The sequence below is a fragment of the Trichoplusia ni genome, chromosome 1 (genome assembly GCF_003590095.1).
Source record: "Trichoplusia ni isolate ovarian cell line Hi5 chromosome 1, tn1, whole genome shotgun sequence".
Classification (NCBI taxonomy): domain Eukaryota; kingdom Metazoa; phylum Arthropoda; class Insecta; order Lepidoptera; family Noctuidae; genus Trichoplusia; species Trichoplusia ni.
This window is the reverse complement of record NC_039478.1, coordinates 23,338,442-23,365,821: the sequence shown is the minus strand read 5'-3', so window position 1 is coordinate 23,365,821 and position 27,380 is coordinate 23,338,442. Positions and strand designations below refer to the sequence as shown.

General features: G+C 37.7%; 1 protein-coding gene across 3 annotated transcripts in view; it reads left to right on the top strand.

Annotated features, from left to right (window-relative positions):
- The window catches only part of LOC113499943 (roquin-1), a 42,315-nt gene extending 25,194 nt beyond the window's left edge, over positions 1-17,121 (top strand). The window contains exons 7-17 of one of the 3 annotated variants that reach the window (XM_026880560.1): positions 8-203; positions 866-1,003; positions 2,047-2,208; positions 2,855-2,996; positions 7,060-7,235; positions 7,823-7,895; positions 8,220-8,452; positions 8,969-9,135; positions 10,214-10,270; positions 11,172-11,435; positions 12,461-17,121. In XM_026880560.1, the coding sequence (XP_026736361.1) occupies positions 8-203; positions 866-1,003; positions 2,047-2,208; positions 2,855-2,996; positions 7,060-7,235; positions 7,823-7,895; positions 8,220-8,452; positions 8,969-9,135; positions 10,214-10,270; positions 11,172-11,435; positions 12,461-12,529 (1,677 nt within the window). In that variant the 3' untranslated portion in view covers positions 12,530-17,121. Of the gene's footprint in view, positions 1-7; positions 204-865; positions 1,004-2,046; positions 2,209-2,854; positions 2,997-7,059; positions 7,236-7,819; positions 7,896-8,219; positions 8,453-8,968; positions 9,136-10,213; positions 10,271-11,171; positions 11,436-12,460 lie in introns of all 3 variants that reach the window. The other 2 variants (XM_026880567.1, XM_026880552.1) reach the window with 2 other exon arrangements.
- The last annotated feature ends 10,259 nt before the right edge of the window (positions 17,122-27,380 follow it).

The following is a 27,380-nucleotide window of genomic DNA, read 5'->3' as shown; positions in this document are numbered from 1 at the left end:
CCCACAGGTATCAAAACGCGAGTGCGATTCGTCTCTAATGCAGCTTAAGGAGGAGTTCCGTACGTACGAGTCTCTCCGACGCGAACACGACGCGCAGATCGTTCAGATCGCGACCGAGGCGGGGCTGAGGATCGCGCCCGACCAGTGGAGTGCGCTTCTGTATGGCGATACTGCGCATAAGAGCCACATGCAGAGCATTATAGGTATGTAGGACTACAAATTCCTATTTGTTATGCTCGACAGGGCCCAAAATACTCTTAAACTAATGTATATACTGATATACCTGCTACTTAAGTTCACATTGTGGAATGCAACAAACATATTGAGAATTGAGGACATGGTGGCTAAGCTACAAGTGCCCAAGTTAATCGACAGCACGTAAAAAAATTACGCTTGGTACGGTCGGTCCGTGGTTGGGTGACTAGTGGTGACGTACGGTGTTTCTTAAGGCACTTTAGATTGTGGGTCCTCCGGCTGTTATTTATACATGTTACAGTCGTTACGAGTAGTAAGTCTTACCAAGATGTATTGTCGCCTTGACTGGGTTGAAGCGGTCAGATAAATCGTCGCTCTTTGTAAAACACTGGTACTTAGCTGCATCTGGTAAGACTGGAAACCGACCTCAACATAGCTAGGAAAAGGCTAGACTGACTCGGGCCTGGACTAAGTTGACAAACCTTTGCCCTGCAGTGGGACAAAAATGACTTCCAAAAAAGAAATTGGCCCACACGAGTACCATGTCAGTCTAGATATTTACTAAGACTTCACCCCTTCCCTTACTCCTAACTTATCACACACCAAATCATATCATAACAGATCAAATGCAGCAATTTACAGTTAGTATAACATGTTACTTTCCCTGCAGATAAATTACAAACACCGCAGTCGTTCGCTCAGTCGGTGCAGGAGCTGTTCATAGCCTTGCAGCGCACCGGCGACCCCGCGCAGCTGATCGTCATGAGCCTGCATCTAGACAGGCTAGCGAACATCGATGCCAGTCCCGGTATGATATATATTTGAACTTTAAATATTCGATAAGACTTTGGAATGTTCGAGATGTTTCTAGAAATGTGAAGTCTTTGTCTATCTGTCGTTCTGTAGAAAAAAGTTGTAATTTAATGGAAATATTCCTTTTGAAATATTGAAACAACAGAGTTATCTAAATTTTGGATTAATCAGTACGTTTATAATAAGTCAAGAACCAGTAATTAAGTATTATAAGAATCATGATCACTACATATTATAAAACAGAAGCGCTTTTTCTGTCCTTATTTCCCCTTGACTACTTAATTCTTTGAAACTACTTGACGGATTTTGATGCGGTTTTTTTAAAGGTTCATGAGAAAGGTTTTTAAGTTTAAATTTTAATCATAATTTAGTAGAAGAACATAATCAATATTAGAGATTTCAAATGTATTTACTATTCTTTTACGCTTTCATTGCTTACGCTGGCTTAACCGCACGAGATACATCAAAATAATATTCTACAATATTATACACTATAAAAAGATCTACATAAAAGTCTCAAACATCATCTGTCTATCTTTTATGATTGACTCATAACCAATAATATATATATTATACCAATAATAATCAATAACCAGTTATTTCGGCTTTTAATTTTATTCCAAAACAAAACATTTTTGCTAAGCTGTTTTTGTTGAGATGGTACTTATCCTTATCAAAATAAATACGACTACTGTGACAATTATTATTTTTTTCTTTCAAACGCTTATTCCAAAGTTGTTTCATAACGATGGTATGAATGCTTATCAAAATAAAGAACGTAAAAGAAATTCTGTAGCGTATATTAGCATTGCTCCCGTGCTAAGCCGGGGCGGATCGCTAGTGGTACTATAAGCTAATAGCTAATTAACTAGGTTAGCCTCAAACGTGATATGAAAAGATTTTCGTATTCGAATCCTTTTTGATTAAATTTTATTATTTCTGTGGCTCATTTTAAACTTCTGTTATGCTCTAAACATTCAACCTATTGCAAATCTCATTACTAAATAACTCAATATCATCCTATGATGAACATTCCAGACGCCAAAAGTCCATCGTGGCAGCAACTAGCGGAGGTGATGACGTCACTGAAGGAGGTGGTAGCCGGCCTCATACACTACCTGCAGCAGCAGGCCACGGGCAGGGACTCCAACCACAACCAGAAGCACCCCGCGCCAGAACGATGTCTAGACTCCAACACCAGTAAGTCTCATCTAACCTTTGAACTATTGTGAATGTTTTCTATGATCCTCAATGTCGTAAGGAAAACGCTGACAATCCCGCACGGGCACTTAATACGACGTAAAGGATCTTTCAAGTTATATTGTCCCAAAGTTGAGCAAAAATCTCCCCCGTAGACTTCCAGTTTGTTTAAATACTGCCTTATCTAGTCCTTCTTTCAAAATCCTAACCAGATCATCGATACCTTTCTGCTAGCTCCGATTCGGTGACGATTCTGGTCCATTCCGCGCACGTGTCCCGCTTTCTTCCATTATATTCATGTTATCGGTTCTTCTCGTTCATCTACGATGCCGAGGCTCTTGGGTGGTCATGCCTCTCAATTGTTCCGTGTTTAATTTTAATTTCATGGCAGAAAAACCGTTATAAAGTTTGATTTGTCCATTAACTTTTGCCTACTTCTACTGGTCTCAACGTTCACCTTATCCATAATACTATTTTCGCAACCCTATTTTACCGCCGTTAAAATTATGCCTAAGCCCTTGTTTTTTAGCTCAAGCTTATTGCAATATCTTTTTTTAGTTTCTCGAGTGTACCACAAAGGAACATAATCACATTCACATGCATAATACTCGGTATGTACGCGATACTAACAGCTCGCTTGTTCCAGGTCAAAACTCCCCGGCGACGGCAACGTCGACACCAACACACACAAAGTACAAGGTGTCGATGTGTCGCGACGCTGCCGCCAGCTCGTTCTGCCCGCGCGGCAGTGCCTGCACCTTCGCGCACTCGGAGGACGAACTCGAGAGGTAATAATACTCACCTATTTATATTAAATCAAATCAAATCTTTATTGCATACCATAATGATACATAGGTGGTAAATTATAACTAGGTTCATAGCTCATATATTACCCTGTCGGAAACAGCAAAAGTAGGAGAGAGGAGGAAAGTGCTCTTTATTAGTTATTAAGTATATTTATAATGTATGTATTATGATTTATTTTAATATTATGTATTGCGTATTTGTATATAATCTTCCTTTAATCAATGGTTATATTAATTTTATCAATTTATTTTGTACTATTTTTTAGATTGCCGATTCCATATAACAGTATTTGAATTCTAGGTTTCCGAGAGTAACTAGTCTTATATTTTATCTAACTGGGTTGAAAAGGTCATATAGGTAGTCGCTCCTTGTAAAACACTGGCACTTAGTTGAACTGATCAGACTGGAAGCCGACCCCAACATAGTTGGGAAAAGGCTAGGCCGATGTGACTTGATAATATTACTGCTGTAGCTTGTAATGCTGGCGACAGCTAGTAAGTCCAAAATCGCCTTAAAATGTCATAAATCTAGTTCAAGGTCTCGTCGTATGGCTATATGCCTGACTGTATACCTCTGTATCGAATCGGTTCACAGCATATGAGGTGACCCTGTTGGCGGCCTTTTCCTCGGCATAAACGAACGAGATTTTCGTATTAACGTCTTCTGTTTCAAGTTGTTTATAGAAGGCAGTATACCAAACTAGTGACGTTCTCACTTTGATCAATGGAATACACGACAACTGACAACTTTTAGTCGCCAAGCCTACATATTACTTAAACGTACATGTCCCAGTTAAGTCGAAGTATGAAGTGCCCAATTGGTTATCATGAAAGGCTATATCCGCTATTGTAATACAACGATTGTACGGCAAAAATATCGTTACTTTAATGCTGCATTCGCTGTCTTCGCTTCTTTTCAAGGATTGAAAGGAGGGGATCAGATCTGGTATAATGAACCACTAAAAACACAACTTTTCTGTAATCTTAGCAGATAACTTAGTAAACCTCTTTTTTTCTGATAAAGTACTCAAAAGATGAAGATTTTCATGTTTGTATTTGTGAGACATAAAAGTCGCTAAGACTAGAAGTATCTTTAATTACCGCTCGTTATAAGATAAAATAAAACTAATAATCAAACTAATCAATATCATAGAATATTACAGTTTTTATAAATTATCTGCTTGTTTAAATTAAACCACTATAATATACTGAAAACCCAAATCACATATCGGCACGATTTTAACAAGACTCTTTAAAGCAAGTTGTGTCGAAATTTTCCACAAGCACGTCCCAGTTCCTCCGAGTTCGGGCTATTTCAATACCAAATTTAAAAAATTCGGCTTCCACTAGAGAAGTGTACCGGACAGTTAGTTTTCATTCATTAATATGGATCAAACATAACAATTCATAGACTTTCAAGTAGATTTTCGGGACCATTCTGTTTCAGACGTTCAACAAATCTATTGTGTTTTATGAGCAAATTATTCGTTTATTAATGTTTTTCGGTAAAAGCATAATTTGATATTTTTTCGTTGTTAATCGTGGTTAAATTAAAATCAAGTAGTACTTTTAATTTTTTTTAAAGTATATATTTAGCTATTATTGTGTAAAAGTGTTTTTGTCATAAGCGAGCGAGCGTTAAATAAGGTAGGTAATGATTATTAAACATAATAATAAATATGCAAAAAATGTTGTACGAAACTTGTTCATACGTTCAATGAACATATTAGTGCCTATGTATCTATAACACTAAAAACATTTTAATGAAATCCTTTATAATTCCGTCAACCAGGCGTTAACAATATCAGCTATGAAAGTCACATTACTAGACAAAGACCTCTTCCCATGTAAACGTTGACTACGCATTTGTTCCCAAAACCTATTCTAATCGCTCATCTTATATCTCATTAATAAATATCTGACCACTCAAAATAGTGACGTTAGATTTCAACAAAATAAAAACTTGAATCTTGAATCGGGCAGTAAATCAAGACGTATTCACATTCAGTGCCCCGAGTCGTGTCATTGATGCATACATTACACTGAGTGGTAACCCCTTCAGTCAATTGATCCCGGCGGCCGTCACGTTTCAAGTGCTATTGAGAGGGGACAACGCAGAATAAACAAAACCAGACCAAACTCAAGGAACACACGTTTTATTATTATTATTTGCAACTTTTTGAAAAAGTTTGCTACTAAAAAGTTGTTCTGTAAAAGAATAATATTGTTATCTGCGCAGATGCGAATAAAAATGGCCTCTGAATGGACTACTAATAAACAAAAGTTTGAATTTAGGTCAAAAGGTCTATATGTAGTCCAAAGGGAATGATCTCATATATGAACGAACAAGCGTTATAAATTTTTCAAAAATATCTTTTTTATATTATGACTGATTCATGTTGAATGAACGTCAAAAAAAAAATACAAAAAAGAATAGAACAAGTTTTACGTATGTGCGCAGTTTCCATAACACCGTCCAAGCAATGCAAATCACGGGCCGGCCCTGCATTCAATATAATAGTATAAACGGTTGCATATCACTCTCGCCTAAAGAGCGCTTCTTCAGACTAATTGTATAATAGCCGTGTTGTACCGGCCGGGCCACATTCGCGTTACGACTGCCCTGTACGCTGAACGCTCGCGACACAACAACACTAGCCAAGTATTCATTAAGTGCTAAATAATTCACATTATTATATTTATCTATGCCCGATTTACCACTGTGAGTACTTTAAAGTATTTTTTTCATCTTATCGTTTAATTATTGAAGGTTTTTTATTATTTGAACGATATGCTCAAGAGTTGAATGAGTGAAGATTGAATGATTGATGTACTTACAATAATAATTGTGAAACCTAGATGTTACTGGTGTACGTATTTAATTATAAGTTAATATTATTTAGTTATTGTGTTTGATGTTATATTCAAGAATGTGCGCTTGCGATTATTTTTTAATTTATATCTGTGCATGGCGATATTCAGTGTTTTGATTTTAATTTTATTCATATATGTGTAATGTTTAAGTATAAAGTTTATGCCATTTATTTAATTTATATTGTTTTAGTAATATGTAGAAAATGTCTTTGTAAGAAAAACTAAAACATCCAACACTACAAAGGCAAATACATAATAATAATTAAGATTTAGTTAGAATAACCTAAAAATAGTTTCAAATACGTATTTATAGTTTTCCTTTATTATTTGTTTTTTGAATTGTTTGTGTATTATTACAAGCGTGGGTATTTTAAAATCTCCTAAATTTATACAGCTGTAGTACTCCTTATATGATTATTATTGTTGAAGCTTGTCTTACTTATCTTTCTATAAGCGAATTTAGTTGTGATGCTATTCTTCTATCAATTTATGCAATTGCAAGTCATTGTGATTTTCATATTTGTATGTTTTGTAAATGAAATATACCCTAGCTGACACTAGCCCACTTCGTTGGTTGGCAAACATATTATTGAGTGCTATGATATATGTCCTGACTACTAAAATAAGGGTTTTGTTTACATTGAATATTGAGAAACTGAGCAAGCGATAATTTAAAGGGCAACAACGTCCAACACACAAATACATACATAGATAATTATAATTAATCTCTAAATTTATTTGCAATTCAAATAATGCCTGTGCGAATTAAGCTGTCATTGAATGATCTCAGACTTATGTGTGTGTAAATTAATGATCTTATAGTTTTCATTAATTGAGCTAAGCATTGATTGGCATATATTAGTAGGGTTAAGTGTCATGGCTCGATCTGACCTCACATTTTTCTACCCATGTTGTATGTTATAGCATATATTACATAGTAGGGTTAGGATATCCTGGCTCGATCTGACCTCACATTTTTCTACCCATGTTGTGTTACCCACAATAATGACATGCTTATTATTGTTTGAAGTGAAGGAGAAGTCGAAAGCAGTGAAGTTTAACCCTAGTTCTAGTCTTACAGCATTTATTTTCAGTTGTCTATGTTCCAAGATTTCTACCGACTCAAGCTTTGGTTTTCCACTTGTTTATACGTTGATTTACTTGTGTGCAGGTACCGAGTGAGCATGAACGGTAACTACGCGTACCTGGTGAGCGGCGGGGGCGCGGCGGGCGTGGCGGGCGCGCCCCCGCCTCCCCCTGGGGCGCGGCTGGCCGTGCAGCCCTACCCGCCGCAGTACGCGCTGCCGCCGCCCATGCTCGAGTCGCACGCCTATACCGCACCACCACGTCAGTACACTATAGCTTTACTACTTTACTAAGGGCTGGTGAACTGGCGGCTTTCCATAGTCGACAGAAAATAAGGGCAGATTAATAACCCTTGACTTCTTCCAAGGACGGCTTTGAGTGACATTGCGCCACCTGTCGGCAATTCGGGTGATGAGTTGCCCTTCTCGTCACCTGGAACACTTAACTATACTAATCAAACATCCTGTAGAAATACATTTTGTTTTGTGCGTTCCTGATAGCCGCGAATCAATTATTAAAATTGTATACAGCAAAAGAGTATGGAATTTCCCTAATGCAATATAGACGCGCGAGCACCGCAACCAAGCCGCTCTCACACAAAGCTTGCAACTGCATCGAACGCACACAATGCTTAAATACATCCCGTTCAATTTAAATCCGTGTTGAGATAAGCTGCCAGGATGTTAAACGTGTCGTACGATTCACCACTTCTATTCTTAAAGAAAGTCGATTGTATTTGTTAAAGAGAGACATAGCTATACTTGTAGTGCACTCTCTCGCTTTAACATGTACGGGGTGAAGGAAGACTCCAATTATATGATACTGAATGTATTGTTTACTCACAGCAGCGCCGCACGTGAGCATCCCGCAAGAGATCGGAGAGAACTCGCACGCGCAGAACGGACACCAACATCATCCACAGTAAGTATACAACTGTACTGTTAATTATGAAAATCATGTTCCCATTGGATAGATAATAACTTCAATTTCAATTTCTAAAACAATTGTATTCTTAGCTAGGGAATGGGGTTTGGGGTTTTTTTCATACAGAAACCAAATCTAGTACGAAAAAAATTAATCACTTGTAATAATTTGTTGTGAAACCAAAAAATAAAGATTGCATTTAAAGACAATTTCTTCTTCAAAACCAAGAGAAATCAGTTGAAAGAAAAAATTGTCCTGCTATGATAGGGTACATTGGAAGAAAAGCTAATAACTTTAATATCTATTGTCTCTTTTCCTCAGAGTATACCTGCCCAGCTCGCACCCGCCGGTGATAATGGCGCCGGCCCTGATCGGTGGCGAGGTCCTGCTCCCGCAGCCGGCTCCCGACGACCAGTACTACCCTTACGCCAGGCGCCTGTCAGCTGAACGCATCACGTACCCCTTCTACCCCGCGCCCTTCGTGCCGCCGCAGAACGCCGTGCAGTATGTGCCCGCGCAGAACGGACCGCCGAGGGAAGATATCGTCTATCCGCGTAAGTTTCTTTACTGTTTCTATTTTGGTTCTTGGTATTTTGGGTTTGACAGGAAATTAACTTTGTAAAACGTACGCGATAGTATATCGCTGTAATAGGAGATGTTATTTTTTCTCGTTTAATCGGAAAGCAAATGAGAATAAAAATGCTGTCAAGCTGCTAGGTTATTTTCATCAGTGAATAGAAAAGCATATTGAAGAGGAGTTTCAGTTGCGTCTGTCCAACAGCTTGCTATCTAGTAGTACAAAATTTATAGAAGAATGTTACATCTCATTAGCTACATCCACCTCCAGTGACGCTAAGCAGAGAGATTGATTCGCACACAATACATTTCTCCTCTCCTCTCTTGTTTTGGTAACTCTCCCACGTCGTTTTCATTAATATTCCTACTGTTTCTGCTCGGAGATAACAGATACTTCAGCTGTTAAGAAATTAAAAAATCAAACTGGACAAGTATTTCTGCGAAATTAAACAAAACTTAATACTTTGTCTTTATTAACGATGATGTTATTCCAGAGCGCGGCGAGCTGCGTGCGGAGTACCGCGCCGAGTACCCCGCCGACATGCACCCGGAGTTCGAGCTGCGGCCCGAGTACCGCGTGTACCCGCAGCCCGCGCCGCCCTACCGCGACATGCATCTCGAGCGCCGCGCCGACGAGGTCTGGGCGCCCAACCCCGGCGATGTACGTACAGAGCGTGGCTGGATGGGGACTGAATGATTGGGGACATAACGATTCAATTCCTTAATGCGGGAGTAGTTTATTTAAAAAAAATATCCTACTTCCTCATCCTTACTAATATTATTAATGTGAAAGTGTGGATGTTTGTTACTCAAGCACGCAAAAACGGCTGAAAGGATTTGGATGGAATTTGGCATGCATGTAGCCATTGGCATGGAAAAGAACATAGGCTACCTTTTAACCCCATTTTTGAAATAGTTCCCGAGGGAATATGGAAAAGGTGTGTAAAAGCTATAAGATCACTAAGGGGATGGAAACGGGGACCACCGAACGCTATTAACTGAAGTCCACGCAGACGGAGTTGCGGGCAACAGCTAGTCATATTATAAAAAATGTTTGTATGTTTGGATACATGAATGTTTGTTGCTCTTTACACGCGTAACACTTAGGACAAACGTTTGTGTGATCGATGAATGCTTGTCCTCAGTCTGGCTGTCTTTGTGCGTGATGCTTGGATGTATGTGAAAGCCTCTGCGACACAAAGATCATCTTATAATATTTAATTTTGACTTCGCTTTTTTGCATGAATGCGGACACGAATTCGACCCGCTCAAAAGCAAGATAGGTTTCACAACTTTTTGTTTATTTGACAAATAGACAGTAATCACGGTTAAGGCTAACTTATTTTTTAATACAGAGCTTCAGATTAAATTGGATTGTTTGGTTATTAATGCAAAGCAGCGACTCTTAATACCTTCTCGATACTCTCACTTTTCCTTAATTCTTATGAGATCACTTGGTTCAACCAAGTTGGTTGTCTGTATGGGTGTATGTTTGATCGCGAAGTGATTTAAATTTTACAATTTTTACAAAATAATAAGGTCTCTTGGCGTTTTAAAATCAAAAAAATCAACTGGTATCGATGACTTTCTCATACTCACTCAAAGGGTAACAAAATTTAAAGGATTAAGAGACGCATTAGAAAATAACTTCCTCATTCCTTCCTTTTTGAAGTTAAAATCAATTACTAAAACATAGTTATTCAACATGGCCGCCATTGTTAATACTCGTCTCGTTTCAGATGTATAACTTTGGGGAGATGAGAACCGCGTTGTCAAGCTCACCGCTCACGACGGAGGTAAATATTATACTTTTCATTATCATCTCATTTTCCTTACAAAAAGATATCTCGAGTTTGTTTATATAGTAAGTCTATTGTGGAACCGTTTCGATCTTGTAAGCTTTACTAATTTGGGCGTCAAGTGATAAACCGGGCAGATATTATATGAAAATTTTAGAATCAGGCCAGTGTTGTGCAAGCCCTGTTCTTAGGTCAATCGCTTAGCTATGACTAACAGTTTAAAACACATACATTTTAAATTTGGGTTGGCAGGAACAAGCTCGCAGGTTCGAAGCTAAACTTGCCCAATTTAGACTTTAAATATGGATTTTATAATTACAAAGGTGGAATGACGTAAGTCGTTGATAGAATTCAGTAAAGCGACTATAGATCAGTGAGGCAACTACGGAAACCAAACAAACTGTTATAAGTTCAACTAATGTCCGTTAAATTTGTTTGTGTGCTTCACAAAAACTGCCAATACAAGTAGGAATGTGTTTACATACGATGCGGTAGGCGTAGCTAGCGGCTTGTACTTTTAAAAGATTGTTGATATCAAAGAAGGCACCGTGCCAAGTGCGTTGATTATGCAGCTATATGTTGCTACACAATGCATTTACCTTATAGGAATTGCTTCTAACCGAAACCAAGATGACGGTGTGTTATAAGTGAAAGGCCTGTTTGTTTGTATGAACAGATTTTTATTTCTTAGTTATTACACAAAATGGCGGCGATTACTAAGTTTTCGCAACTTCCCAAATTTGGTTTTCAATGTTCTGTCCAATTAAAGAATGGCACAAGTTTATTGAGTTGACAAGTAGTCAAAGAGTATTTTTCTTTATTTCAGAATCAGTGTATCTGACGTACGTCATCCTGATTCAATTATAATGAATAAATTAAAAATACTAGTAAATTACAGGCGTTTCCTCACAACCGGGGCGCTATAATCGCGGGGAAGGCGTCACGTCGCGCGTCGCCTGTAGAGGGCGCGGGGCCGCGGGCGGTCGGCGGGCCCGTGTCCGTGGCCGGGTTCCCGCTGGCGAGCATGCCCCGCGAAGCCCGCGAGCTGCCGCGCGAACCCCCGCGCGAGGCCCGCGACCCCCGCCCCGGCGATGAGCGCGCCGCCCTGCCCGACCGCATCGCCACCGCCGTCGAGCTGTTCCGCAGGGTCGGCTATGACGACGTGAGTAACACAACACACGAACAACAACACGTATCCGAATAGACACCCTCCTACACATTTACAGATATCCCCATACCTCCTACATCACTTACTATCGACAGAGTCACGCTTTGTATGGAAAATTCTCTTCTTATAATATTCGGAATACAAATTCTCTTTAAGTAGTTGGAATTACAAAAAAATGCCGTCAGCTAAATAAATAAAAAATATTGGATGCGTATTTTTCCTTTTTGATATAAAAGAAAATTTGCGATGCATGATGGCATACAATGTCGCATGGCGTCACGTATTTACATATCATTCTTTTTCACGACAAAAAAAGAAAATCCAATTATTTTTTAATTCTTATCTAACTGACGGACTGAGTAGATTTCCGTTCTCACCATGTATCTGCATTGTGACTTTGTGACGTCACCGATACGCGTACTCTGTCGACGGTGCGTGTGCTAGAGCCCCGCGCACCCCGCGCCCCCGCGCCCCCTCTCCGGGGCCCACTACGTATTATTATATAGCGTTAGTTTTTAAGCTTATTCATCGTATCGTGTGTTAGTATGTATAATTCATGTTTACTCGTCTATATATTCCAAATTGTACTTTAGTCGCGTATATTTATGTCGTATATACCTCGATCGAGGCGTAGAATGCTAATCATGAATCTCATTTTTGTTACTCTTAGAATTATGGTAATAGCTAGTTCGTACAGATTTTCTAATATATTTTGTTTTTAATTATTTTTATGTAAGTCGAATCAAATCCAAGTAGGTGTTTGGACTTCGAGAGCCGTTACGGATATATCACTTTATAAAACTATGTATCTCTGTGTTTGTATACGTTGTATTATGGAAATGAATATTAAATGCTACATTCTAAAACTTCGCAGGGAAATGTATTAAGGACATCACATGACAGGCCAGGCTAGAGTAGGCGGAAACTAAACAACAAACTGTATATCTAACTTCATGTATGATATATGTATTTTATTTTTATTTATTATCTATTTAAATATAACTTTAATTTTGTTACAGCAAGCATTAGAAGCCGGCTTACAAGAACTTGAGCGGCGCATTGATACGGAATTTGAAAACGCAGACTAATACGTATCACTGTATAATAATTTTCATGAGGCGATTTCATTATTATTTCAGTGTTTGTCGGTTTACACGCGTGTTCGCGAGGTCGCCCGACTAGTTTCTTACTAAATAGGAGCCCTAAACCAAGAGCTGGCGACGAGGCTGGTCGCGCGGCCCCGGGAGTGCGAGCAAACCGATAAACTCTCAAATAATACGTATCTCTTTATTACGAGGAAGATGTAAATAATTGAAAATCGTGATTTTTATTATAAGATAAATCAATAAGTAATTGAATGACACCTTTGAAAGAATTCTAGAAGACTGTGTTTTGAGAGTTTATGATACGAGTTTTTCTAGTTATACTGACTGTCACAGTTGTGACGTCACACCAACGTGCTCGCTCGTACTCTGCAGTATTTTGTCATTATTCTGGTTACCATCAGGTATTTTTGCAGCGATGAAACGTAAGATCATTTTTTACTTTTGATTTTGTTACATTAATCATCTCGCAGGGCCTTATTTAATACCGTATTGCACTGAAAGCCCTTACTTTTATTCGTATTTAGTCATACAAAGTTGTTTGTAATCTATCACCACATGAACATTTCCACTTATTGAGCATTGTTCATACACACTTACACTTTTTAGTAAAAAACTTTTTACTAACGTGTTAGTGTATTTATGCTTTACAGACTTTAAAACATTACTCGGTTAAAATTGAATACACAACAATACAATACACACATTTACTCAATTTAAACACACATTTCTTATCATGTGGTAGAAGGCAACGCGGTTTCGCAGTCTAAATCGCCCGTTGGCCTCTGATTTTTTCATATACGCCCTTGTATACTCAGGCGTGCCACTTATGTAGTAATATTAAACACACACTCGAGCTCACACATACTAACAAACTTTTTTATAACACTCACTCAAAGTCACTCGTATTTTTTATACTTGTGTGAATAATCAAAGTATTATCATATTTGTTTGCAGCTGTTCGAAGAGGTGATTAATGTGCATATTATAAAGTTAGTGCAATCTTAATTGCTTTGGAGCATACTAATTCCAGAATAAGATTACTTTGTTTTAACAGTATTTTATATCACTACCATTTTATTTACAAAACAGGTAATCTCTAAGAGAAAATCTCGTAACATTACTCTCAAAAATACTGTTTTCTCGTCTAACATTCTTTCTCTGGTTCGATATACTAAGTTATATTTTTTCTACATCATGAAAAGTATAAATCATCTTCCTCATTCTTATATTCTAAAACGCCGACTTTTGTTCGGCAACAATCATTGTTTTTGTTGCATGACACTAAGGTCATTTTTGCATGTCACTTGAATGGTTACATCACATGAAATTGGTACTTAAGGGCCCTTTTCGCATAGGACTGCTTGTAAAGTAAGACGGATATCATTAGGGAGTAGGTGCGACAGGCTCGTTACATTAGCTCATATAAATCGGTACAAAGTCTCACCAACTTTACAAGTGAGTGATTCGTCCGAGTCGCGTTCATTGTAGCCCCTTATATACCTCACCGTTGATCGGTATTTGCAAATAATCGTTGCTACTCAAATATATAGGGTGTTTGCTCAGGCTTTGTGTATATCAGGGTGTTTATGACCTGTTTCTAATGCTATTCTTCCCGAAGTGGCAGCCTTTTTGTTTGACATAGAATTTTCGATGCATCAGCAATGCAATTTTAAATAATATCTTTCACAATTGCACATTTACAAATTAATCTTTACAGTGTACAACGAAATCGAACAACTAAATACATTCTATCTTGCTACGCAGACGTCGATAGTTTCTAAAATAACAGAGCGTCTGAAACTCCCAGAGAACGACCTCACATCATATTAAAGTTTCTGTTCAATGCAAACCCCCTGTATACACAAAGAACTTAAATCAAACACGACCAAATACAGAGCCTTATTTATACACGAATATAGTTAGACGGCCATCGAATACAAGGCCGCGCGGCTGGACCGATATTCAGCTTAGCAAGCAATTACGAAGCAAAACTCGCAGCTGCAAACCAAGCGCGGTTTCAGTAACGATGAGTTCGTATCCATGTGCCTATAGTTAACGATTTGTTCATACTTTAACTGCCAATAAGCAATCAGATTCTATATATATATATATAAATGTTATTATAAATAATTACCGAGGCGGTTACTCCAGAAGCAATACATTAGTACTACTTAACTTGCACTCCCAGTAACTTCAGTTCTTCCTAAGTTCTGAAACGAAAACCACATCAGAACTGACTGACAATATGAAATTAAAATAATTTATAAGAAATCTTTTCTTAGATACTTAAAATCGCTAGCAATTCCGATAGAGAAAAATATTGACAACCCTAATAAGGAAAATATGTAATAGTTATACAGAATAGTTGAAATAAATATTTAGAATATAATTGTTTAAGGTTGACGGTTTGATATTTTTGTGCCTGTTGGTTAGATAGCTGGAGCGTCTACTAAATACATGAAGGTTCGGCTGTTGCGTCAAAATTGTAGCCAATGTAGTTTCCCGTGAAACGGTGGACTTGTGTAGGTCGCGAGATAAGCTTACTTAAATAAATCCTCAGAATTATTACCCTGTAAAGTCTTAATAGTTGCAGTTGTTTATTACGAGTAGTTATAGCGCTATTAATGTTAACGTTTTGTCAACTTGTTGGGACACACGTCCGTGGATGATGAGTTGTTTTTGACTCAGCGTTATTTCGTCGCTTCGTTGTTTTGACTTTGCGTTATTTCGTTACTGCGTTGTTTTGACGCCGCGTTATTTTAAAACCACGTTGGTTTTACTGAACATTGTTTCGACCCTGCGTTTTTTGACTCAGCGTTATATCGATGATGCGTTGTTTTAATTCGATGTTATTACGTCGTTGCGTTGTTTAGACGCCGCGGTTTTTCGCCACAGCGTTGTTTCGTTGCTGCATAGTTTTGATCCAGCGTTATTTTCGCGTAGCGTTTCGTTTTTGTAACTTTAATAGAATCGATCCGACTGACTTAAAGGCGCTATACCTCGTGAATGTTTGTTATATGTATAGTTCGGATACCGAACACGAAACGTACAAATAATTGGTATAGTTAAAACTGAACAGATATATTTAATAGAGATCGTTTGTACCGTCGTCGTTGTTGCTGCGACTGTCCCGTCTTCCGTCTTCCGATTTCTTCCTCGCGTTCTATGCGACAGTTATGTTTGATCCGCGTTTCTTCCCTCAATCATACAACTATTATAGTTTAGCGTGATTATTAGTTTAGACGATTTAGCGTTAAAAATTGTTATTTTTTTCTATTATGAGTTTAACCCGCTTTGCTAGTGTGTTACGATTGTGAATTTATTTAGCGATTTCGATACGATGCGATCATGTGATGAGTGATTAAAAAAACACCAATTTGACGTAAATATGTAATAGTATATATCAAATCTGATTATGATAAGCTGCAATTACTAAAGTATTTCGCATATTAATAGGATTGTATTAGACATTATTAACAACAAATTAGGATTAAAACCATAGTGCTGAATCTATACCTCATACATACCTCCTGCGAATTTGTTAAGACCTTGGATTTAGGATATTATACTAGCGCTGGTGTTGTCAGCCGAGTATAGTTAGTTATCAAGCCCTGTTTACTCCGCCGGTCACTCGCTGCCGACTGGCCCGGGCTCGCGGCACGTAGTGCTGCCCGCGTCACAGTGACGTCATAACGCCTCGCCCGCCGCCATATTGTAACCGACTAGCAAAGCCCGCTTATATAACTAATTATTCTAGTGTTAAATAAACAATACCTTTTAAGGCTGGTGATACATCTATTTATACTTTAGAAGAAAAAAGTTAAAACAAAATGTGTAAGGCTGTAATATAGATAATCTGAGAGAAACAACTCAACGCCCTGTTATAGTGTTTTTGTTTGTTTTTTTTTTTCTTTGTAATTTATAAAGATGGATTTTGGAGCGGTTGTCGATGGAAAACCATGGACTCGTCGCCCGAGATTATTCATAGTTTTCCTGAATGCAAGTGCCTCTGAATATTCAAGACTATATTATGTCCTAGTGATTCCAATGAGTTTCGCTATTTAGTTACAGTTAACTTAGTGCAATTATCAAATTGCGTGCAATAATTGTTGGTTATGCGAATCGACTATTTAGAGTCGAGAGTGAACTGGAACAGCGAGTAATGAATTGTTTCAAGTACTTGAGCTGCCGCAAGCTCGGCCATGGATGGAGGTAGATAATTGTTTACATTAAATTATTATTATACACGCAGCCATGATGTTACTATGTGTTAGTCGATTCGCAACACAAACACGGCAAAGGAGATCCTTCGATAGCAATTACTCGATCTCTTTGCATTTACTTTATTTGATTTAATTATAAATAAACATTAAAAAGTACGGTTCGCTTGTAATTTATGTTTGTATAGAGGTGAATACCATATTTTGGTGTATTTTTTTTCCTAGGAAAAGTCATTATTTATAAATAAAAAGGTCTGTTTAAAGACTTATAATAGAACTTGCGCACACAGTGCGATTTAGCGAATATTTTTTTTTGTAAAAAGCTTTTCCATAATAAAAATTTATTTTGAGTTATTTTTTTTATTTTTATTTTTTACGCTACATCCCTCATGCACATACCATTAACACACCTTACACCTTTTCGGATTTCTTATTAACTTTAAACGCGCTTATGATCACCGCGAGGGCTCGTGCTACGACGTATCGCCATGAACAGTTCCCGTGAAAACTAATGGAGTTACTCCACAAACGTATCCATATAGTTTTCACGCTGGAACCACTATGGCTGATACTCTTCATAGCACGATCCCAAGCTATCGTTTTAGATACATATTCTCCTCTCCACACAGTAAGTAATGTGTTTTGTGTAAACTCGTACAAACGCAGGATTCCGTCCACCTATCACAGTTTCAATAATCTTTAATCTATGCACCAGTCACGTTTCTCCATCGCCTTGCCTACAGCGCCCCCTGGCGGGCCGCTCTATGTGAGTAACAATAGAACATAGTCAATATGCAATAATTAGATAATGCCTTATTCAGCCTTAATGTACCCGAAGGTACTTGTTATTAGTGTTAATGAAGATAATATAGAATCGTTGCTGCACAGCTGCTAGTACAAATCATTGCAAACAAATAATACCATAGAATATATTAGTGTTAAGAATACTCTGATTGTGTTAAGTAATTCTCCTTTTAACGCCTTCACTCACTTTCATATGCTTTTAAGTTGTCTCATTACCACGATCACTTCACAACACATACACATTATTAACTATAATTGCGTTCCCGCGTCTTCGACTCCAGCTCGAGTCGAATTCTCGGAAAAGCGCGGGGTTGAGTCTTTCAGTAGTCATTTTCAGAATAGGCTGGGAATTTTAGATTTAGCCCCTTTTCACACGTTGCGAATTGCGGATAGCTGGTGGTCGCCGGCGAGTAGCAGAGTATGCCAGCTCCAGCCGGCCGTCAGGTCGCCTCGGTCGCCGGCGACACGGCTCCAGCTAGCTGGAACCCGACACGTGTGAAAAGGGGATTAGTTTCCAAAGTGTTGTTCGTATAAACCTATCCAAATATACAATTTATCGATGTAAAAGTTTAAGTGTGTAATCAATAATTTTATATTTTTAATACATTTTTAACTGAATATAAAAATAATTTGTTGTAAGTGATTAATATTGTATTACCTAAGCGTAACGATATTGTGACTATATCATCGGCGATGGGTTTGTACGGGCGACAGGCAGGAGTGGGAACTCTCTCTGTGTTGTTGGGGCTCTGCGCCTCGATGATAGATGCCGCACTGCATTTGTTTAAGAATGCATAAACATTCATTTCCATATATATCTTAACGCGTCGACGAACGATAGTCTGTAACTTATCTTATATTTAAGCTTAGTTTAATGTCTTCATTTTGCACGAAGTATTTAATAACAAGTAATATCGATACAGATATGAGAGTAAATATGTAAAGTATAGTATTTTTATAGTTCCCTATTGTTTGGACGTGTGTATCTCGTCTGTACGCCAGTGGCATCGTCTGTAGGAGTCCTCGCTTATGAAGTGTCGCTTCCCGTGGAGTTGGTCGTGCATTGTGAAGACATCCGCCGGCTGGTTGACTAAAAGTATTGTGCTGAGTGCAGGACATACTTACGAATTCAAACTGCAGTGGTTGGGTGGTGGGAAAATACTCCTTAACAGTAACAGAACAAAGGGCAAAATTACTTGGAGAATCAAATTACAGGTTGCCTATGAATGAGCATTGATTTGTGCCGTAGGTAAAACTACTAAATGTTAAGTGACGCTGCAGGGTAAGCTGAAACAACCCGTGGATCACGTTGTTCTCTAGACCAACATGGTGACGTCATCTTACGCCTCACTGTCGCCACTGGCGGCATCTAGTCGTAATTTCAAAGCACGCCGGCAAGTAGACAATACCTTTAGTCAACCATTCGTCAATAACTTTGAGGTTATAATAGGAATTAGTAATTTGTGACGAGATTTTAAATAAAATCATTGGAGTAATTGAATTTTTTCAAAACTTATGTAATCCTTTATGTAATGGTTGGGATGTTTTGTATATCTTTCGCGTGTTGTCGACTGTCTGTGTGTATCTTGCATATTATTTAAGAAAGATGTTAAATCTTTAATGTTGCCTCTGCTCAGACTTTTATACGTATTCAATATTCAATATATTTCACTTCGTATCTCTAACACTGCCGTGGAATTAACTACCTTCTATATTGTAAGTACAGTCATAGAATTTTTATACTTCGAACAAATTAAGAATAAAGCATTATGTACAAAAAAAGACATTAAATAAAGGTAATATTATACTATAGGTGTAACATTATTATAAGCGTTACGACTGCATTCGTGAAAGTTGGTTTAATTCCATGGCATATTATAATAAAAAAATCGCATCTTCTTTACAACAGATTAATATAGATCAGATGTAGTTATAAAAATCAGCGTTTCCACATCAGAACGTACAGACTGTTTGAAAAGACATGAGCAATAACCACCGGTTTCTGAAAGACCTGACTTGAGAATGTTTGATCATGTCAAACCTCAACGGCTGAGAGTCACTCCAATATCCAACTCACATTATTTTAGATTCATCATTACTTTGCATTGGATAACAAATTCAGGGCGTGTTCACATTAGCGTCCTTGTTGAATAGACGTAAAAGCACACAAAACAAATTCACGCGTCACATTGTCGCGGCATTTTATTCGCAGTAACTGAACAGATGTTACAAAGTAAGAAGATTGGGTAACGTTTGAGCAACGCGTACATTTATCGATCGCCTACACACGACAATGCTAGTTGCAGGCGCAATAAACAGCCTTTCAGAGACCGGGTATTAAATAAGATCATAGCGTCTTTGTACACGAGGTAACGTAATCTCCGATACAGGGGTCATCAGCCTCGAGGGAAGCCAGTTGCCACCAAGCTGGTCTAAGTTGGTGCCCATTCAGATGAACTGCGGAAATGCGGTAATCTGCTGAAGTAATGTTGAGCCGACTGAGATTAAGACTGGTACCCAGCGACCAACCCTAACCTCAAAACCTCAAAATGTCTGGTATGGTGGTATCGCTGTGGTGTCAAAGACGTTGCTTCGCGTTCGGAGTGCCTTAACAATTGTTTACAGAGATAAGAATATATTTACTGTATATTATCTGTACGTTCTGATGCTGATACGTCACAGCTCTGGCTTCCGAAATGCAATAATCAAGTTGCTTGATCAGCAACATTATATTTAAGTCATTCAAGTGCCTAGTTCATTTAGCGGAGTAGTATACCAGCTCGAAGATACCAGCCTGGAAGCGGTGGCTTGTTGCATACATCCGCTAATGGTCATCATCAATTATCTATGCGTAGACAGTCTAGAACAATATTCTGTCTCTCACAAGAGAGGGACAAGAGTCCACGAGAGGTAGAGTCGTCAAATCAATGTTACAAGGAGAACCTCTACAAATAGATAATTGATGTTGACAGCAAATAAGAAACAAAATGCGTTATTAGATATAGTGCCCTAAATTCTAAACAGATTTGTGTGAGTACCTGATAATTTGTTGTTTTTATACGCCCGTATATGTTTTGGGAATAAGATAAGAAACAGAACTAAACTTTGAGAATAATTCTGATAGCGCATTGTATTGGTTTTCTGATTGCGAGTTAAGGCTTAAATACCTTTTTCTAGTCAACTCTACGTAGAAAGTACTTAAAAACGTTTTTATGTTAACTATATTTATGGAGCTACAGAGCTAAATGTATATAGAAAACTAATGTTGATCATTGCCATCTAAGGCTGTATCGCTAATTATCAAAGAAAGTTTAAGAAGTTGCAGTCGCTAAAGCGAGACGCCCGAAATTCATGGCGTATAGCGGTGTTTGGCTTTAGCAACAGCAATTCTTGCTTTAAGAGTAAGCGGTATTGTTTTAATATTAGGAGCGGCATTTGCAGTATGACGTACTTAAAAATAAACTTAATTATTTCTAATACAAATGTCACTTTAATCAGTACGCCTCTTTTCGCAATTCGGAAACCAATACCTCGCTTACAACATGTTTAAGTCGTTGTACTTACGAATAACTTTGACTTATCAGTTACACAGTCAATGTTTATCAACAAAACGGTATATACATGGCATTGTTTTCAAGAATCACTAAGCTCCATAATATTCCTTTGAGAATATCTATGTAAGCACTAATTTGGTCAAAAAAAGTAAATTAAAAAAGTTCTTAAAAAAAAAGACCGGTCACAAACTAACGGGAATCTCCAATACCCGTTGGTTTACATTCCATCGCCGCCTATGCTTGTACGAACCCCCTGAATTTCCACGGTGACAGTCACTTGGAAACAAAACAGATTCAAAATCTACCGTTTTCTATTACCTCAGTAACAAATGAATGATGTCAAAGTTATTCGTCTCTGCTAACGTATCTCACAGTCCAAGCACCAATTTGTTGCGATCTCCAATATTTATAATATTTTAAGCTATTAAATTTAAGTACCCATAATATAACAAGTCAGAAAGTCTCAGAAGACTGAAAGTGATATTTAAAACGAAATAAGTTTACTTATAATGTGCGTAAAATGTGACATACAGACAGACAGGTGGTGTGCTGTAAGTAATGAATGTGGAAGTCTGATCGGTATTGGTTTAACTAAACGATAATCGCTTTGCCTGCTTACTAACAATAGTTATATGGGTAATTTTGTGGAATTATTTTGAAGACACACCTACTATACTTCCAGATAACCAATGAGGGCTGTAATTTTTAATGTTTTTAACAGATTATATCTTACTAAATGCTAATTTACACACGAAGCTCACTGTCTACATTAATTAGTATTTAATGAGGAAATATCCTACAAATCCTCCTCCGTACTTCCCATACCATTCTTCCAAGTTTTAACCTTACTAGAAGGTAAACTATAAACACGTCTACTCTTCCCTATCTACTTAAATACAATATCATTTTTTTTTTACAAAATAAATATGTAGCTTTGAAGTTTCCCTATTACCCGTATACGAATGCTAACGATACCTCATTCGTAAAAATCTTTTTAGGCGTTCAGAAGTTATGGTAAAACAGAGTAACTCTCATACATAAATACATTCACACATGTACCTACCTGAAATGACCAGATTCCTCTGGGCAGTATCGTAATAAAAAATACTACGTCTCGTTCTATTTACCTATTGTCTAAAAGGACGGATTCCAACAAAATAAAAAACAATTCGATCTAAGTTTATTAGTCACCACGGCTCTGGTCGATACCGAAGGCTGGATTTGATTGTTACATGACGTCAGTCATCAGTTTAAAATGTTTGGAACGCAAATGGCAATATTGGCAATCTATGTGGAATCTTTTTGAGGGCTATCTGTATCTATTCGGTAGCTATGAAACCTCTGCAGCATCGCCTAGCGCCCCTACCTCATCATTTTGGATCATTTTTGTGCGGACCACTTTTGGTCCAGGTACCTATGGTAGAGAACCAAAGAAATAAAGGAAAACCCTCAACGAAATAACTGAAACGCCTTCCGCGTTTTATAAAATCTTTCAAACCACTTAACTTTTTCAAAATACTTATATTTCCACCACTCCCACAAGTTAATTTAAAATATATTTAGAATTAAAGCCATTCTTATAAAAAGCAGTGTAAGTTCAGCCACGAGATCACAAAAATATAATAACCTTTACTACAAACACAAAGGGTACATAATTGTCTGTCAGTTCTCTTTCATGACCTTTCTATATCGTTCCTTTTCTCTTGAATAATAATTACACGTGGCTCACTAGTACTCCGCATCATAACCTTGAAAATAATTGAGAGCAAACAATATCACAACATTACTCCGAGGAACCCCTGATTACTTCTATTCAACGAATAGTTACTCCAATACAGATCAGACGATTATCTTGCATAGGCAATAAATTGCCTGTAATTTGTAACCTAGGCATTGCAATTTGGTTGCCTTGTAAAAGCTTATTAGGGTCCGCAGATAAGGAAGCCTACCCTTACATCTGAAAGTAACGAAGATTGTGGAAGAGTGACAATGCACTACATGCCGTAGAGGTTTGTCCCTTTCCCACAGTTCCATAGTATTGTTTTCGGATGTGGCGGTATGCTCTAAGAACAGATATGTAAGAAAGATCGGATCCCGACGCGGGTTTCACTCGCGTCAATATTATTTATATTAAATGTATAATTTGAAAAATAAACAGTTTTGTGGTATTATTGTATTTTATTTGACATCCAAATATATTTTCAAAATCGCTTTGTGTACCTACCTACCTACCGTACCTACACCATATTCAAATACAAGGAAACGCAGGAAAGTAAAAAGTATTGATTTCAAACCTTTTTTCGACGATAAAATTGAGGATGGACTTGCCGAACATGAACTATCTTTACAGTACTTATATATTAGTAAACTGTACTAGAATGTGAAAGCTACGATCCAAATACATCCGTGCCTTCACATATAATACATAATACCCCTTTAGCACAGAGAACAGAAGGTGTCTCGTATTTTGATATGTTTTAAAGATACTCAACTGGTGAAGAAATTGAATACTGCGACTCTTCAAATTTAATCGATATTGTCCAGTGCGTTCTTTCCAGCGCAGAGATCGAAGATCGACCGACATTCGATGCTAAAAGGAGTAGTTTCCTTCAATCTACCTACACTTATATTTATGTGGTATTGTAAAGCAATCGTAAAATATTTTCATTGTAAAAATTACCATCCCAGTTGAAATTGCTGATGTATACGAGGAAATTGATTCAGTTGTTAAGAGTTTAATTAATTATGAAGATATTCATATGCTCTATTGTCCCCTTTTCAAAATAACGCTGTCTGATTACATAAATACTGTCATTCTTTTCTAACGATTTTCATAAATTCTTTGAACAAGTCCATTCATCGGTGTCCCGCGACTATGATTCACTCAGGTGACTCATGCGTTTCACCCCATGATAACAATGCACCCCACTGATAGGATACGTGTTAACCGCACATTTCCGATAATTTACCTAATTACGACGCTTTAAAGTCGTTTTTTTATTGAACGTCTCATGACCTATATTAATAGCTTCAAATTTCTAATTATGTAATTGCGTTATTCTTCTGTTTGGCTTATCTGTTTAGGGTTAGCATCATTACTCAATGCGTATCGTGTATTTGTTTACTAGTTTTCAAATGGAACACGGATATTGTATTTTTAAGCAAAATTATGTTCGGTGGGCATTTTGTTTCCAATTTGTCTGAGTCAGCCCTATTACTAATGAACGACAGGGCTACTAAATATGTGTCATAGATGTAAGCATACCGTGAGTAATGATATTACTGTAACTAATAAAATAACGTTAACTTAATGACTTTGCAGAGTAGATATCTTCAGTTTCCTATATTTTGCCCGAGGCTTTGATCACACGGAGAACATACTTAATCATCGCACGGAAACGTCCAACTTAAATAAACTTTATATTATTTTGTAGTTCCACTACTTAATCTACTTGTATCTAAAATAAAATAGCCAAGAGAAAAATATAGACTCTAAATTGGGGAAATTTCATCAAAACTCGTTAATTAGTTTTTGTGTGAAAAAGCAACGACACCACAATGACCACACGAACTTGCACATTGTAAACCTGTGAGTACCATGGAATATGAAAAGGTTGGAAGTGGCACTTAGGTTACGCGACCGTGTAAGTGTTATGAGGTGGCGATCAACTTCATTAAGTCCTATTATAAAGAAAATACAGTTTTGAATCGAGGTATAGTTTTGAAACTAAAGATATGTAGATACTAAGATTTTATTTCATTCGTTCCATCCTTTTTATTCGACACCAAAAAAGAGTAAATTTGATCTCAAATCGGCCAGTATTCGAAATAGAACGTCGAAAACTAAATTTGGCGACACTGATTCTCAGTGGCAGTTCAAAGTTCGTTCCTGGATATAGACAACGTCCAAACCCGTACAATTCTGGCAGGTGGGTGTGACGTAGACGACAGAAACTACTCTAACTGCATAGCAATAAAAAAAAATGCACATTTTTCGTTATAAAAGTCTCTTGTTCGATTTTTAAAGCCTAATGGCCGAATACTGTTACGTCAATTAGTTTTATGCAGGCTCTAGTTAAAGGCTGTCAGATATCAAGCTATTTAACCTTTTTTAATTTTAAGAACGAAGACAATGCCTACCTAGCTTTTGTATCTGTGTATACCGACCTTCTTTTATGCCACATTAGAAAGCAGTGAAACAATAGCAAACACACCTCAGTATTTATGAACATACTAGCAGTTGTCAATCGCCGTGTTTCGGAAGGCACGTTAAATTGTGGGTCCCGGCTGCTATTCCTACATCTTTGACAGTCGTTACAGGTAGTCAGAAGCTTGAAAAAGTCTGACAATCAGTCTAACCAAGGGGTATCGTGTCGCCCAGGTAACTGGGTTGAGGGGGTCAGATAGGCAGTCGCTCCTTGTAAAACACTGGTACTTAGCTGAAAACGGTTAGCCTGGTAGCCGACCCCAACATAGTTGGGAAAAGGCTAGGCCAATGATGACTAGCAGTTGTCAATGATATTTTTATATTTGGAGTCAAATTTAAAGTAGCCTGTATATCCTTCCCAGTGCTGGGTTAACCACTTAGAAAGAGTGTACCACCGCCTGTCTACAACACTTAAGAGTTAGGTATAAAACATTTTTTAAATTGAGCTCTACCAGCAACGTTCTATACCTGGCACTACTTACATTGTGCTATACCCAAGTTGAGAACCTAAATCAAACCAAAAGGCTCCATTGGTTGAATTTGCAACAGACTTCCGGCACTGTCTCCTTCGATTTATTAATCTATCTGTGTCCCAAGTTTCATGAAAATCTATTTAGAAGTGTCAAAATCATAACACCCATACGGGATCACAAACTTTAGGTACCCGGTATCGTCAACCATCCTTATCTACATACCCACAAACATTCGCGTTGACAACATAACAACATTAGTAATTACGAGACGCGTCAGGTCGTTGACGTGATTTAATTCCCAGTGCTAGTGCATTAGGCTTAATACCCAGTTAAAGGCACAAGTGGTGTGCAAGCCTGCACTCATGGCTACTTAGTTAATTACCAGGTAGAAGCTCCGCGGCCTCACACACGGCATTATGTTCTAACAAGTACTGGCTACAGTTCTTTAAGAAACCTAAACGTGAAATTAGCTAGATGGAAATTATAGCAAATGAATAACGAATTGAGTTTTAACTGTGGGAATAATTAACGTACATCATCGTGGCGTCATTTTCTCCTTTTATCGCCACTCAATACTGCTGCCTCGTGTCAAGACTTATCGAGGATTTTTCCAAGTGTGTTTGTTGTCTAGTAACCTATTTTAAATCTGGAGCTTACACTGAATGTTCCCACGGTCGCTCTGTTCACAGATCAGGATTTGTAAGACGTCTTTGATAGTTGTACAGGTCGACACTGCTCGCCACAGCTGGCCACGGTGCAAGGTAAAGGGGTTAATCTTACAAAAGCATCTGCACTGTCCTTGTAACCCACATTAGAGCTTATATACAGCATATAAACAGAACAGTTCTCAAGAATAACATAGCATTATATGATACACCCACATGTTATATAAATTTAATAATACTATAGATATTTACATGTATTACGACTAGATCCAATGGACTTTGTTTTACTTTGTACCAAATTTAAGATAATACACACAATGTAACATGCACCTCCATAATCAATAAATACAACAAAAATGATCAACAAAATTACGGAAACAATTCCACTCACCTTGACTTTTTGACCTGCATCTAATATTTAAAGCATATACCCAACTGCAGCTAATGAATAACACCACGGAAATAGCCAAGTTTTCTTTAATCTACAATTAATCGTAGCACGAAAAAAGAACACCTACACAAAATCAATAGGTACTTAGGTGCTACGAGAGCGCATAACGGTTTCAGAACAATACGATAAAAATCGATAACTTTTTTTTAAATCCCCCCCAAAACTCGAGCCTCGAGCCCTAAGCGTGGCCCTCAGTATAATGCACTTATAGCTTTCGTCTCCAACAATTCTTTCTAATTGTAATTGCACGTATGCACATTTCATCAAAAGGGTTTTAATGAACTTGCGATATGCCTTACCAGGGGAGCTACCCCAACTTACATGGCCAGTTTGTCATGACCCCCGTTTATGCAAATCCTGTGCGTGATCAAAGACCTTTTACAATAGTCGGCTCGTATTCTAAGATGTAGCTTAAACTACATTCAAGGCAAATTGAATTTACCGTACCTGGGATACGAT